Source organism: Hylobates moloch, unplaced genomic scaffold, assembly GCF_009828535.3.
Source record: "Hylobates moloch isolate HMO894 unplaced genomic scaffold, HMol_V3 SCAFFOLD_8, whole genome shotgun sequence".
Classification (NCBI taxonomy): domain Eukaryota; kingdom Metazoa; phylum Chordata; class Mammalia; order Primates; family Hylobatidae; genus Hylobates; species Hylobates moloch.
Genome location: NW_026652283.1, coordinates 98,681,539 through 98,696,886, shown reverse-complemented (window position 1 = coordinate 98,696,886; position 15,348 = coordinate 98,681,539). Strand labels below are relative to the sequence as shown.

Here is a 15,348-nt window from a genome sequence, read left to right as displayed (position 1 = left end):
AACGATAGGTTGTGAGTGAGTCAGAAGCAGCCATATGTCTGACACACCCAGGAAGGAGCCCTTAGTGAAGAATGAGAGAGAACAGTGTGGCCCTATCTCACTGAGAAAACTGTTCTTTCTACTGACTAAAACCTTTTATTGCCTCTTTTGGGTGAATTCCCTCAACCATGAAGGCCGAGGCTAAGTTGTAGGTTTCCCTAAGGGCAAGGCAAATTCAGATAAGAAACAGAAACAACAAATCAGGCACAATTGGGAAGACAAATGGAGCAGGAAGCCTGGTCTGTGCCAGTCCTGGCCCAGAGCCACTTCAGCAGACAGACCTTAATAAAGTCCAAGGAGGGGGCGGGGGTGAACCAGGCTGTGGTGGGTCACAGGTTTCTCTGGAGTTTTGGGCAAATCCTCTTTGACACTAAGACTGTAAGAATGTTTTGCATAAATTCTGAAATCAGAATGTGCTGGAGCGTTATATTTCTTTCAAACTCTGTTGCCTCCTCTGGTGTATAGTTCTCGTAATGAAGCCATTATTCATGATGATAAAATTCTGAAAAGAATTTGCATAATACATTTTTTCTCATAATGAGATTTGTTGCCCTATTGATTTCAAGTTAATGCTTAATATTTAATTTAATTTACTGCCTGTAATTACGGTGCCAAAATAAAATAAACGTTACTTGTGTACCAACAATAGCACTCTACTCTTAACAGGGCCATCTGTCAATACTGTCAATTAGGTGAATTATGCAATTAATTTAACATCATGAACTCATTGGGTGGGGAGGGAGAGATAGGTTCCTAGGTGTGTTTGGAAAGTTGTTGGTATTAGAAAGCAAGTAGAGAAAGTGCCAGCTCTCCCAGGTAGTTTTGAGATTTATCCATCCCACTCCCAGCCACCTGTGTGAGGGATCCCCATTAGCAATGTTGATCTTATAACTGGGAGGAGCACACTCTATTTCCATCTATCAGACCATTTACTTAACTCCTGCCTGCTTTATTTCCAATAAGGATTTGAAATAACAAGAATATTTGCAATGCAAAATAAAAATTAAGCCAGTGAGAGAAAACTCTTGCCACCTTCCTGGGCAGGATCTCCTGGATCGTCTCCTTGGATGGGAGCTTGATTTGGTTAGAGTGAACCCTAGGAAATGGCACAGAGTTAAGCATACCTGACCCACAAAGGCAGCTGTTTTACAGGGCTCAACCTAATGTTGTTGGAGACGAATGGAGCATCCCAGAGGTCATCCTTGGCAGCTCATAGAAGCTGCTACTGAATCACTCTACAAAATGTGTGGCCTATAGAAAATGAAACCATGCTAATGCCTGCATACAATTCTGACTGGGGTAATCAGCCCTGTTAAAATAGAACAGTGTATGTGACCCAGCTATATGACACTCTGGAAAAGGCAAAAACTACAGAGACAGTAAAAAATCAGTGGCTGCCAGAAATTTAGGGGGATGGAGGGAGGGATGAATAAGTGGAATGCAGGGAGCTTGAGGGGCAGAGAAAATATTCTGCATGATACTATAATGGTAGATACATGTCATTATACATTTGTCAAAACCCCTAGAATATACAACACCAAGAGTGAACCCTAATGTAAACTATGAATTTGATTGATAATGATATGTCAGTGTTAGTTCATCAGTTATAACAAATGTACCACATAGACGCATGATGTCAAGGTGGAGAAAGCTGTGCCTATATGGGGAAGGGGTTTTGTGAAAACTCTCTGTACTTTCCACTCAATTTTGCTGTGAACCAAGAACTTCTCTAAATAGAAAGGTGTTAAAATGATATTAAGGGCCACTACATGGGAAATTTTCAGGTGTTGGGAGTGTTAGTGTACCCCAGAAGCCCAGCAGAGGATCATTGTGCTGTCAGGACCTATTGTGATCAGATAGCACCAGAGCCAAAAAGTATGGTAGGTTTCGAGCACAGCTGCCACCAGCACAAACCACCCCCTACCCTTTCCACATGGAACTGGCTGGCCTCCAGCAGCAGGCACTCAGTCAGCACATGTTAAATGCACAGGCACTTTTGCACCCTGCTTGCACTCACTATAGCAACAAGGTCAGCAGGCCACCTTGCCTTCCGCGGAGCCCACCAACTCATGGTGCCCTTTGGATCTCTTTCCCGCTGCAGGGCATCCAGATGGTGTGTGAGACATTGACTGAGTGCTGGGACCACGACCCAGAGGCCCGTCTCACAGCCCAGTGTGTGGCAGAACGCTTCGGTGAGCTGGAGCACCTGGACAGGCTCTCGGGGAGGAGCTGCTCGGAGGAGAAGATTCCTGAAGACGGCTCCCTAAACACTACCAAATAGCTCTTCTGGGGCAGGCTGGGCCATGTCCAAAGAGGCTGCCCCTCTCACCAAAGAACAGAGGCAGCAGGAAGCTGCCCCTGAACTGATGCTTCCTGGAAAACCAAGGGGGTCACTCCCCTCCCTGTAAGCTGTGGGGATAAGCAGAAACAACAGCAGCAGGGAGTAGGTGACATAGAGCATTCTATGCCTTTGACGTTGTCATAGGATAAGCTGTGTTAGCACTTCCTCAGGAAATGAGATTGATTTTTACAATAGCCAATAACATTTGCACTTTATTAATGCCTGTATATAAATATGAATAGCTATGTTTTATATATATATATATCTATATATGTCTATATCTCTATATATATAGCCATACCTTGAAAAGAGACAAGGAAAAAGATCAAATATTCCCAGGAAATTGGTTTTATTGGAGAACTCTAGAACCAAGCAGAGAAGGAAGGGACCCATGACAGCATTAGCATTTGACAATCACACATGCAGTTGTTCTCTGACTGTAAAACAGGGAACTTTGCATGAGGAAAGAGGCTCCATGTCTCACAGCCAGCTATGACCACATTGCACTTGCTTTTGCAAAATAATCATTCCCTGCCTAGCACTTCTCTTCTGGCCATGGAACTAAGTACAGTGGCACTGTTTGGGGACCAGTGTTCCTGGGGTTCCTGTGTGCCCTTATGTCTCCTGGACTTTTCATTTGAGCTCCAAGCCCCACATCTGGGGGGCTAGTTTAGAAACTCTCCCTCAACCTAGTTTAGAAACTCTACCCTATCTTTACTACCTTGACTGTTCTGAACCCCACTTTTTACCTTCATGGGTTGCAGAAAAATCAGAAGAGATGTCCCCATCTATGCTATTGCCCCACCATCTACTAATGAAAAATTGTTCTTTGTTTCATCTTTCCCCTGCACTTACGTTACTATTCTCTGCTCCCAGCCTTCATCCTTTTCTAAAAAGGAGCAAATTCTCACTCTAGGCTTTATCGTGTTTACTTTTTCATTACACTTGACTTGATTCTCTAGTTTTCTATACAAACACCTATGGGTTCCATCTTTCTGGGCTCCTGATTGCTCAAGCACAGTTTAGCCTAATGAAAAGGATTTCAACTACACAATACTATCATTGTCAGGACTATGATCTCAGGCACTCTAAACATATGTTTTGTTTGGTCAGCACAACGTTTCAAAAAGTGAAGCCACTTTATAAATATTTGGAGATTTTGCAGGAAAATCTGGATCCCCAGGTAAGGATAGCAGATGGTTTTCAGTTATCTCCAGTCCACGTTCACAAAATGTGAAGGTGTGGAGACACAAAGCTGCCTCACTTCTCACTATAAACATTAGCTCTTTCCACTGCCTACCTGGACCCCAGTCTAGGAATTAAATCTGCACCTAACCAAGGTCCCTTGTAAGAAATGTCCATTCAAGCAGTCATTCTCTGGGTATATAATATGATTTTGACTACCTTATCTGGTGTTAAGATTTGAAGTTGGCCTTTTATTGGACTAAAGGGGAACTCCTTTAAGGGTCTTAGTTAGCCCAAGTTTCTTTTGCTTATATGTTAATAGTTTTACCCTCTGCATTGGAGAGAGGAGCGCTTTACTCCAAGAAGCTTTCCTCATGGTTACCGTTCTCTCCATCATGCCAGCCTTCCCAACCTTTGCAGAAATTACTAGAGAGGACTTGAATGTGGGACATAAAAGTCCCATTTGCAGTTAGGAAATTTGTGTCCACAAGGACAAGAACAAAGTATGAGCTTTAAAACTCCATAGGAAACTTGTTAATCAACAAAGAAGTGTTAATGCTGCAAGTAATCTCTTTTTTAAAACTGTTTTTGAAGCTACTTATTTTCAGCCAAATAGAAATATTAGAAAGGGACTGGCAGTGAGAATATCAACTCTGTTTGGTTGTTGGAAGGTCTCATTTTATTGAGATTTTTAGGATACATGCAAAAGTTTGGAACTAGGCAGAACCTCTGGGCACCCTGCTCAGTGTGGGTGGGCTGAGAGTTAAAGACAGTGTGGCTGCAGTAGAATAGAGGTGCCTAGAAATTCCACTTGCACTGTAGGGCATGCTGATACCATCCCAATAGCTGTTGCTCATTGACCTCTAGTGGTGAGTTTCTAGAATACTGGTCCATTCATGAGATATTCAAGATTCGAGTATTCTCACTTCTGGGTTATCAGCATAAACTGGAATGTAGTGTCAGACAATACTATGGCTTGTTTTGTTTATGTTTTCTTTTTCTTATTCAAGAAAAAAGACCAAGGAATAACATTCTGTAGTTCCTAAAAATACTGACTTTTTTCACTACTATACATAAAGGGAAAGTTTTATTCTTTTATGGAACACTTCAACTGTACTCATGTATTAAAATAGGAATGTGAATGCTATAAACTCTTTTTATATCAAAAGTCTCAAGCACTTATTTTCATTCTATGCATTGTCTTTTATATAAATAAAATGTTTATTAGATTGAATAAAGCAAAATACTCAGGTGAGCATCCTGCCTCCTGTTCCCATTCCTAGTAGCTAAATCCATTTGCCTCATTTGTTTATTTTGCAATTTATGCAGAAAACGTCACCAAGTAAATAATCTCCAGCTTTTTCATACTGTCTTCCTCAACTGACAGTCTCACACTCCTTAAAAAAAAAAAAAGTCACAGAAGCTCAGTAATATGAGATGAAGCAGATGCTGCTCATGGCCTGCCCGCCATGCTGGTGTCCTGGCATGATGTCCATCTGAATGCACAGAAGACCTCTTCCCACGGTCTCAGAAGCTGCCTCTATCCACGTGGCTGTTTCTTGCAGGGATTTACACAGCCAAAGTTTCTACTGCTTCTTCTACTTTCTCCATTCCTCATACTAGCAAGCTGTTGGCTCTCTTCTTGACTCTTGTCATATTCCATGCTTCCCTTTTCTACCCAGATACCACATCCATTTGGTGCTATTAATCGACTTACATGAATGGTGAGATGAATATGCCTTAGGAAATTGGCTCCTGGTCATTTCTTGTGACAAAGTGCATGAGATTTTCTGCCTGAACTTCATGCTACCTGTTTTGGAATCTGAGAGATTCTGTAGCTTCTTCTTAGTTATCAACTGGGTTCTAAATAGTTAATGTCATAGTGCCTGCACCAGGGTATTTCAACCTTAGCACTGCTGACTTATTTTTGCATTGGATAGTTGTGTGTTGGGAGGGAGGGAAGCCGTCATGTGCACTGTGGGATGTTTGGCAGCATCCCTGGCCTCCACCCACTAGATGCCAGTAGCACCCACCCCACAGCTGTGACAACCAAAAATTTCACCAGACATTGCCAAATGTCCCCTGAAAGACAAAGTTCCTCTTAGTGGAGAATCACTGAGCTAGATGATGTGGTCCTACTGTGGGCCTTATAGTCTTGTCTTTACTAGTAGCAATTTTAGTGGTTACAAATTGTAGAGGTTACCTGCTCCTCCATTTGCCAGTTTTATGATCTGGGCAAATTACTTAACCTCTCCATGCCTCAGTTTCATCATGTGTAAAATGAGATTTTACAAGTCTCATACTATACAACATAAAATTGTGGTAAGAAGACACATTAGGCTTTTGAAGATGGGTCTTGAACTTTTTGGAAAGCCTTCACTACATGCTGGCCAATGTTAAGTTGGTTTAGTATGCCAAGGGCTGCTTAGGCAAAGAGGCAGACTTTTAGGTAAAGACCTAGAGAGCATTTACAACAGAGGAGAATGGGCACATTCCCCAGGTCTGCAGGACAGGAAATGTGGGTCCTGTGTGAGCACTAATAATCTGAGGAGAACGCTCATTCACTGAGTACTCGCTATGTCATCGAATTGAATCCTCCACTAGCTCAGTGATGTACATACTATGCCCATTTAACAGATGAGGAAACAGATGGTCAGAGAGCTCAGATAAGAAGCCTAGGGTCTCACCATGTAGAATCTGGCTGCAAGGCCAAGTTATCTTGGAACTGGAATTTGGAACACCTTACATGCTTCGTTCTTTACTTCCTGCTGTTTCCTGAGGGAACCGACCTGCCCAAGCAGGACCAAAAGGCTACCCCATGAAGAAAAGCTCTACTACTGGGTCATTGTTCTCATCTCTCTCTGGGTCTCTGCCCAGTGGAGGCAGAAAAGATGCTTTTCCACTTCTATTGCCTGACTTCCTCTCCATTCACATGGTAAGTGTTGTCTAGATGCTTGCTGAGAGAACAACTGGAAGATGAGTGAATGTGTGTAGACTGTGTTTCCTAATGTGTGAAATGTGTACTGTTATCTGAGATAATTTAAGATTGTGCCACCTTTATAAAAATAGATCCACCTTTATTTTAGTGGATCATTAACATATATTAGAAAAAATCATTAACACAGCCTGGGCTTTCACAAATAATATTGCTTGACATATGGCTGAGTTTAAAAACTTGAATTGATTTTTAAAATACATTAAGTAGATGAAATTTACCCATGACAACTACAGGAGGTGTTAATACGAATAATTGAAGTTAGGGAGCTCTACCCAAGGAGGCAAATTCATATTAATTCTTAACATTTATTGAGTACTTGGTAAGCGCCAAGCACTATTCTCTATTTTACCTTCTTTATCTGCTTGAATCCTCTCAACAACCCTGTGAAGTATCTTACCTCCATCCTACAGAGGAGGAAATTGAGGCAGAGCACAAGGTCTAGCTAAGGGTCGCAATCATTAGCATGAGAATTTGAACTGAAGCAGTTGGACTCCAGAGATCAAACCCCCACCTTGAACACAAGATAAAGCTGGAGTTAGGGGGTAACAACGTGGAGACTCTGGAGAGCTCAAGGGTTTGATTCAACAGTCCAAAATAAGGAGGAGGCAGATGCAGTTAGCACTGGAGAGGAGGGAGTTACCCATGAGGGAACCCAGGGAGGAAAAGTTATTCCTCAAATGCACATGGGCTCTGGGCTCCAGCCCAAGAGCTTCAGCCAAAACAGGAGCCAAGGTCTTCTAACCCCTCTCCCTTCTTCCACGCTCTGTTTTGCTGGGGTTATTTTAGTTCTTGCTACTGCAAGGTCAGGAACATTCCCAACTGGCAATTGGTCTCCCAGTGCCCTCAGCACAGACTCAGTCCCTTGCACCAGTCAGCATCCATTGAATGCAGTCTATATTTGTGCCCAGGAGTTTCTATTTGTGGTGGCTGTTTTTGTTTTAAGTTGTCTATGCAAATGATATGCTAATGGTCTGGTCTTAAGGGAAATTCTGTCTTCAGGTGACAGAGAACTTTTCATTTAAACAAGTGTATCTATCCTTTTTCACTAAAGCCACTGCAGTTGGCATCTGCTCATTTTGTTCATTTTCCTCCTGAAATGGGCTAGCTAATCATTGCATATCACATTTCCAATTAGTTTCTTTTTTTTACTTGAATAATTACAGCTCCACACTCTGTGGGTTTGGGGCCATGCCTTTCAGGCCTACTTTGCAAACTGTGCTGATAAAGACAAGACTGTGAACTTACCCACATTACATGGGCTGCCAATCAGCCTCACACGGTGTAATTTAATTCTAATATACCTCCTGATCTTTGGTGCATTTAAAAATAACTTGTTAATAGTCTTCCTATTCTAATTAAGCTAAAATTGCACACACTGTGAAATGCTTGCTCTCTTGCTCTCTCTCTCTCTCTACACACACACACACACACACACACACAGAGAAACACACACACACATACACACACAGACGCACACAATTGATCCTTAAAAACCATTTCTGTAAACAGCCTGTGTAGCACATTGCTTCTGAAATTCTCCTCTGTCTTCCCCTGACCTATGCCCACAATGATAGACAATAGAATAAAATAACTGTGGCCCTGGTACCCTAGGTCCATTAAAATATTCATAATTAATTATCTAAACATTCATAAAAATTGGTTAAAATTGGAACCTCTAGAGCCAAATCTCTTTGGTCAAATCCCAGCTCTGCCACTAACTGTAACTTTGTGTAAGTCTTTTAACTGTTTTTATTTCCTGGTTTCTTAATGTGTAGAATGAGGGTAATGATAAGATCTACTTGGGAAAGTTGTAAGAGTTAAATGAAATACTGGTTTTTTAAATGGTTAGAACAGAGACTGATGCACATAAGTATTCATTATTATAATTCAGTTTTTGCATTCTTTAAAATGAAGCTGTGTTGTTGCAGTATTTTAAGGATATATTGTTCCCCAAATCTTTGGGTAAAATTGACTGTTAAGGAAGATGAGTCATGTTTAAACTGTAACTGTGAGCAGATCACCCTTTTTCCTTGAAGGGCTTTCTCAACTAGGTGAATGGCATGGCTGTGGTGGGAAATACAGGGCCCTGTGGGACAAGAAATCTAGGGGGTTGTCTAGCTCTATTACCATTCTCTTCTTTTATGGATTCAGTGTCTTGTTCTTTTGCTCCATGTGAGAATCATCCCCGCCCTGCCTACATTAGAAAGCTGGAGAAAGATGAAATAAGTAAAAACACATGGAAAACGTACTAAAATATTAATGCAAGGATGCAAGGTATAATCTTTGCTGGAACATTAGTTCCTCATTTATTAGTAACATTACAGGCATTTGAAAATATGTACTTTATGTGGGGCCTATATTTTAAATCATGCTAATCATCCTAGAAGCCCTACAAGATAGGTGTTACTTTTTTCCATCTTACCGTTAAGGAAATTATCCAAGTTTACACAACTTGAACCCAGGTCTCTGTCAGTAAAAAACTGTCTACTCTTCTAAACCATTTTATCTATCCATATTTATTTCCTCCATCAAACATTAGTTGAATGCAATGTGGTGTATCACCCAAGGTCGGCTGGCATCTTGAAAACAATAACTATGTGTGACTCAGCATCTTAGCACCTAGCAAAGAGTGGAGAATATAATAGTCTTTCAATTAAGTTTTGTTGAACAAAGAAATGAAGGCTCTTGGTCTTTAGAAATTCACAAATCAGCTGAGGAGACAGACATACTAACCAACAGCATATGATCAGCATGTTCTAATTGGTAATGTCTCCGGAATAAAACAGCTGGCAGCAAAAAATGTCTGACTTTTGCAGAGAAACTCCTAATATGAGTTTCACTGCTGTCTCATATCTACCTATGTGGTCGTAGTGCTGTAGTCACTGCTGTTACCCTAAGAGGACAGCCTTGTTCCTCCAGGTCTCTTACAACTCTCTTTTAAGGAGCTTATATTAGATCCCTAGAGCTGCTGTAACACATTGCCCCAATCTTGGTGACTTAAACCAATAGAAATTTATTATCTCATATTTCTGGAGGCTAGAAGCCTGAAATCAAGGTGTCTGCAGGCTTCACTCTCTCTGAAGTTTTTTATGAGAACATTTTTCATCTGATTTAGAGCCCACCCAGGTAATCCAGGATGATATCATCTCAAGATTCCTAATTACACCTGTAAAATCCATTTTTCCAAATAAGGTCACATTTACAAGTTCTGAAGACTAAGGCATGGACAGATCTCATTGGAAGCCATAATTCAACCCACTGCAAAGTTTTAGCCAATACCCAGCTATGAATTCTTCCAAGATGAAAGGATACCAAGCTCAAGACTCTCCCTCATTCATCTGAGGCCTCCCAAAGATGACTGACAGCTTCGCAAATTTTATTTGGTTTCACTTCCTATTTTAATGAAAACAATGATAATTTCCTATCTTAATGAAAAAAATGATAATGTTTATAGTGTATGATAATTAAAACATCATGTAAAGATTACTCTTTATCTAAACGTTTGCACATACTTTTTGAACATCTATCATTTTTCCAGCAGTTATGATTTTTTCTTCCCAGGAATATGGGAATGAGGTGAGATTGACAACTTTTCCCCCACCCGTTGTAACCTCTTTTAATGCCACCCTGTGTTTAACAGCCCCTGACACAATATAGGAGCAATCCATGGTACACAAAGAATATTATGGAATTTAACAACAAGTATATATATTTGTCTTGATCCAGTGTCTCATCTGATTACCTTGGGCCACAGGAATACCCTAGGTGAGAAGGGAAAGTTGGGTTCTAGCACAAGTCCTGTTACTAAGTCTCTTAGCTCCATGACCCTTGGATATTCTAGTTATTATTACTACAAAACTTAGTGGCTTAAAGTAATATTTTTATTTTGCTTAAATTTTATGGGTCAGAAATTTGGGAAAGGCTTAGGCTGGAGAGTTTTCACTTGGAGTTTCTTCTACCATTGCAGTCATATGTCAACTGGGACTGAAATCATCTCATAGCTCAGCTAGGCTAGATATCCAAGATGCCTCACTCTAGTGGTTAGTACTAGTAGTTGACTGGGAGCTCAGTTGGGGCTGTCATCTAGGACACTGGCACATGGCTTTTTCAAGTGGCAGTGTTATGACAATAGTTTTAATATGACATTCTGACTTCCTCTAGGGTGAGTGTAGAACCTGTGGAAACTACATGGATATTTATGACATAGCCTTGGAAATCATATAAGATCACTTCTCCCATACTCGATTGAGCCAAGCAGTTGCGAGTCACCCAAATTCAAAGCAATGAGACGTAGCTCCCACCTCTCAATAGGAGATGTGACAAAGAATTTGGGAGCAATATTTTAAAACTACCACAGGTACTTTATACTATGTGAGTCTTGCTCTCCTCTATAAAATGGGACTACATTGTCTCTAAGACTCCTCTAGGGCTTAAAGTCTATGGAGCCCTTTCCTTTAATAATCTTATAGATACTTACATTAGTATTTGTATTCCAATTCTTTTCTATCATAAAATAACCGTAGTACATAGAATTTTTAAAAATAGAAAAACAGGCTCAGTTTCAATGCCTAGATCTTTATGTATTTACATATTTAGAGTTGTTTTCTGTGTGTGTGTTTGTTTGTTTTTGGTGCTTGTGAGTCTGTGTGTGTGAGTGTGATGAACCTACCAGTACATCATTTTGGCATCTTTTCTCAGAATTAAACAATCCAGGAAGACATTCTGAAAGTTTGTTTTTAAAGACCATCAGTTGCCATTATAACTAAACATATTATAAAACAGTAACATTTAATATCCCAATTAAATTGTAGTGGTTGTTGACCTCAGATTACAAACTCAGGTGGGCCAGAAATGTCTTATTTTACTATAAATCTGTTTTAATTTTGATTCTGAACCCCTGTCCTGCTGAGCTGGTGGGAAATATAGCCCTTCAATTTTGAGACAACCTTCCCTACTAACTCCTGAGGTTATGTCATTCATCCAGGTCTCACACAGTTGGAACAAAGGGGAGGGGTCTGAAGGGTTTTGGTTCTCAATTATCCATGAAACCGAATTCACCCTGAAATGCCCATTATCCTTATTTGCTGGGCTTGTTCAGGTCTGTCTCTCTTACGTTTCCTTGCCTTGCAGGGAGTTTGTTATTATTCTCCAGGAAACAGAGTATCTCAGGTCTAGACTTGCTTTCTGGTGCACCACAAGCAATTCCCTTATATCCTCCATGTCCTCAGGGTCCTGCCTTGGAACAGTAGGCAGGCACCCTCTGCTCCAGAGATCCCCACAAATCTTTCTCCCTCAGGTCCTACAGATTCCATATCCTCTGCCTTTTGCCTTACCCAGGCTCTATTCCTGCTCCTTTCTCAATAGTTTTTGATAGCCTACCAAAATCATTAGCAACCAAATAGCTGTTTGACTTCATCCTGAAACTTTCCCTGGAGAAGGAAATATTTGCGTTCCATCTTTCTACTGCTTCAGAGAAAAGGAGAACCAAATGACTATTTTTCCACAATAAGAGTGAATGTTCACATCCTGCTACAAAAGAATACATCAGTCTAATTTATATGCATTGCATATTCTCCAATATATAAAGGGAATCACACTTCCATCAGATAATTTTTTGAGTCTATGTTTAACTGCTTCCTAAATCTTCTGGGTCTAACAGGAGAGCAGCCTCTTTCATGGCTGATGATACTGAAGAAATGCCAAAGAAACAGCAAAATGGCAGACTTAGTGTTTATTGTTGGGATAAGATAATACAGGTTCATAATCCCTATGTGCTGTTTCACATTCAAAATCTCAGAAAAATCGAAATAACTTCTAGCTCATTTGGCTTCTAAACCTGACCTAAACTAATGTGAGGCTACTTTTAAGTCTTTATTTACCACACTTAGGGTGCATATTTTTATGTTATATACCAGAAATATTAGTATGATTGATTATGGGAGTGTTACTTTCTGCTGCAGCGTATCAAATGTTGGGGGTCGGAAAATGATACCCTGAAATATACTGCTTTGAACTTCCAACTGAGAGGACCTGAGGAGCAGCAAATGCTGAGTTCCTTATTTGACTAAGAGAATTTCCTTCGGAAGGCATTTTCTTGCCCCACCCCACCCGTCACCCCCATAATTTCATCAAACAGATGAGACTAACTCATAGGAAAGAAGATTGAAGCTGACTCTACACTTGAAGCCCATACAAACTTTTTCCCAGGCTATTGTCTGTTCTTCAAGCCCATTCACCTCCCCTAAAAATCATGTATTTTCCCTCAAAAATTGTCTATTATCTTCCACTTCCCTTTCTCCCATGGAAAGTGTTGAGGCTTATTCTGAGCCAATATGAGTGACCATGGCCTGAGAACTGTCTCAAGAGCTCCTTCAACAGTGTGACTGAGCTTGTCAGGTTGCAATTTGGTTTTATACATTCTAGGGAGACAGGAATTGTAGGTAAAATCATAAATCTATATATAGAAAGTATACATTGGTTCAGCCTAAATGGTTGAGATATCTTGAAGGCAAGGTTGAGGGGATGCTTACAGATCATAGGTAAATTCAAAGATTTTCCGATTGGCAGTTGGTTGAAAGAGTTAAGTTTTGTCTAAAGACTTGAAGTCAGTAGAAACAAAAATGCTTGGGTAAAGATAAGGGGGGTTGTGAGGGCCAAGGTTTTTGGTATGTAGATGAAGCTTCATAGACTGCAGTCTTCAGAGAGAATAGAAGGTAAATGTCTCTTTTCAGACTTTAAAGGTATCAAACTCTCAGTTAATCTCCCCTAGATCCAAGAAAAGCCTAGAAAGTGAAGGCCTGACTCCATTGATGGAGATTCTCTACAGATGCAAATTTCCCCCACAGAAGATGGCTTTGCAGGGCCATTTCAAAATATGTTAAAGAAAAATAACTTAAAGTAAAATCTGTTTATTTCCTTCATGGTCTGCTATTTGTCATGTGCCATGACATGCTATACCAGTCAGGCTGGAATTGGTGTCTTATTGCCATAGTCTGTTTACTCAGTCTTATGATCTCTATTTTAACGTTAATGCTGGTCAGTTGTGCCTAAACTGCAAAGGGTGGGAGTATGATGAGGCATATCAGACCTCCATTCCCATCATAGCTGGTAATTCAGTTTTTCAGGTTTCTCTGGGTTCTCCCTGAACTAGAGAGGGTCTGATTAAAGCTGCATTTGCAAAGATTATGACAGTGAGACAAATCTAGCATGGCTGATTCCAACTTGCCTCTAGCCTCACATGCTGGCTGTTTTTACCCATTCTTGGCTACAGGCCAAGCTAACCATGAAAGAGGATTGAATTCTGCTAAGATCTACTTTCTGTAGTCCACTACTGCTCAGCAGTCACGCGGCTGGAGGTCACAAGATTTGTGACTTATTGCTCCTTTAGATAGCATCACTATTGTAGAAACTAAATTGGCCTTTTGAGATGTTTTTTAGACTTTTGTATTCTGGCAACCACTGACCCCACCCAGACTCAGGACTCAACGGGTCCTGTGGCCCTTCACCGAGTGCCCCTCCAGCACACAAGGACTATTTTCCATGCCCTGTGATTGCATCCCCAGCTAATCAGCAGCACCCACTCATTAGTCCCCTGTCCACCAAACTATCTTTGAAAAACTAACCTCTGAGCCTTTAGGGAGGCTGATATGAGTGACAACTGCAGTTCTCCTGTGTGGTCTGCCTCATGTCAGTTAAACTATTTCTTTACTGCAATACCACAATCTCAGTGAATTAATTTTGTCCATGTAATGGGCAGGAAGAACCCACCAGGCGATTTCATGTTTAGTTAGCTGAGGGGGCTTAGGATTTTATTTTTGGTTTATAAGAGGGAATTTAAGCTTCAATCATCTGAACTGTGTTTGAGTTTTCATACTTTTTGTGACTCCTCTGCACTTTCATGTTAATACATCTGTATGCCTTTTCTCCTGTTAATCTGTCTATTATCAGTTTATTTCAGCAGACTCAATTATCAAACCTTCAGAAGAGAAGTTTAAACTTCCCTGCACATATAATATGTACCATATTATCTTTTGCAAAGTTCTCCAAAATTCTAGCTTTCCAAACCTATCTCATTCTAGGGATTTGAGATAAGGCTTGGGATATATATATATATAATGAATTAGTAAGTTTCTTTTTCATGGTATTTCTTCATGTGCCCATTACAGGGACAGAAAAAATAATTTTTCCTCTACCCTTGTAAATTCTCAGCTGGGGCCTCAATATAAAAAGACAGACTAACAAAAGAAAAACAAATAGAAGTTTATTAACATGTATACAATGACTTTTTCTGTAACCTCTGCTTCCCCCCTGCCATCTTTATAAACCCCTGCATTTAAACTGTCTGGGACTTCAGATTTTAAACACGAGCTGCCTGAATCTTCTTGCTTGGTACCCTGCAATAAATGTATACATGGGAGACATGTATACGTTGTCATTATCCAGGGACAAATGAGGAACTCTCAAACAGATAGCTTAGAATTCAAGCATAAATACTATCTTCAGCTAAAGACAAAACAGAGAATGGTGTCAGGGAGGAGAGGGTAACTAGGAAAAGTACAGTAAAGAAGAGTAAGTTTTGTAATGCAGATGTAAATCAGTACTTTCCCCACTGATAAGAGTCTCTAGTGATTTACCCATCTTTCTCTTTCTTATACAGAGAGGGAGACACACTTAAAAAATTGAGATTTATTTTATAAATGCAAATTTCCCATAGAAAAGGGTTTACTTCTCCTTTGTTTTCAGAGCTTCTCCTGTGTCTGCTGTTTCTCAAAATAATTCTTATGCT

At 40.3% G+C, this 15,348-nt stretch overlaps 1 protein-coding gene across 4 annotated transcripts in view; it reads left to right on the top strand.

Annotated features, from left to right (window-relative positions):
• The window catches only part of TGFBR2 (transforming growth factor beta receptor 2), an 87,292-nt gene extending 82,436 nt beyond the window's left edge, over positions 1-4,856 (top strand). For 2 of the 4 annotated variants that reach the window (XM_032162233.2, XM_032162232.2), the window contains one exon: positions 2,141-4,856. In XM_032162233.2, the coding sequence (XP_032018124.1) occupies positions 2,141-2,320 (180 nt within the window). In that variant the 3' untranslated portion in view covers positions 2,321-4,856. The remainder of the gene's footprint in view (positions 1-2,140) is intronic. The other 2 variants (XM_058443171.1, XM_058443170.1) reach the window with 1 other exon arrangement.
• The last annotated feature ends 10,492 nt before the right edge of the window (positions 4,857-15,348 follow it).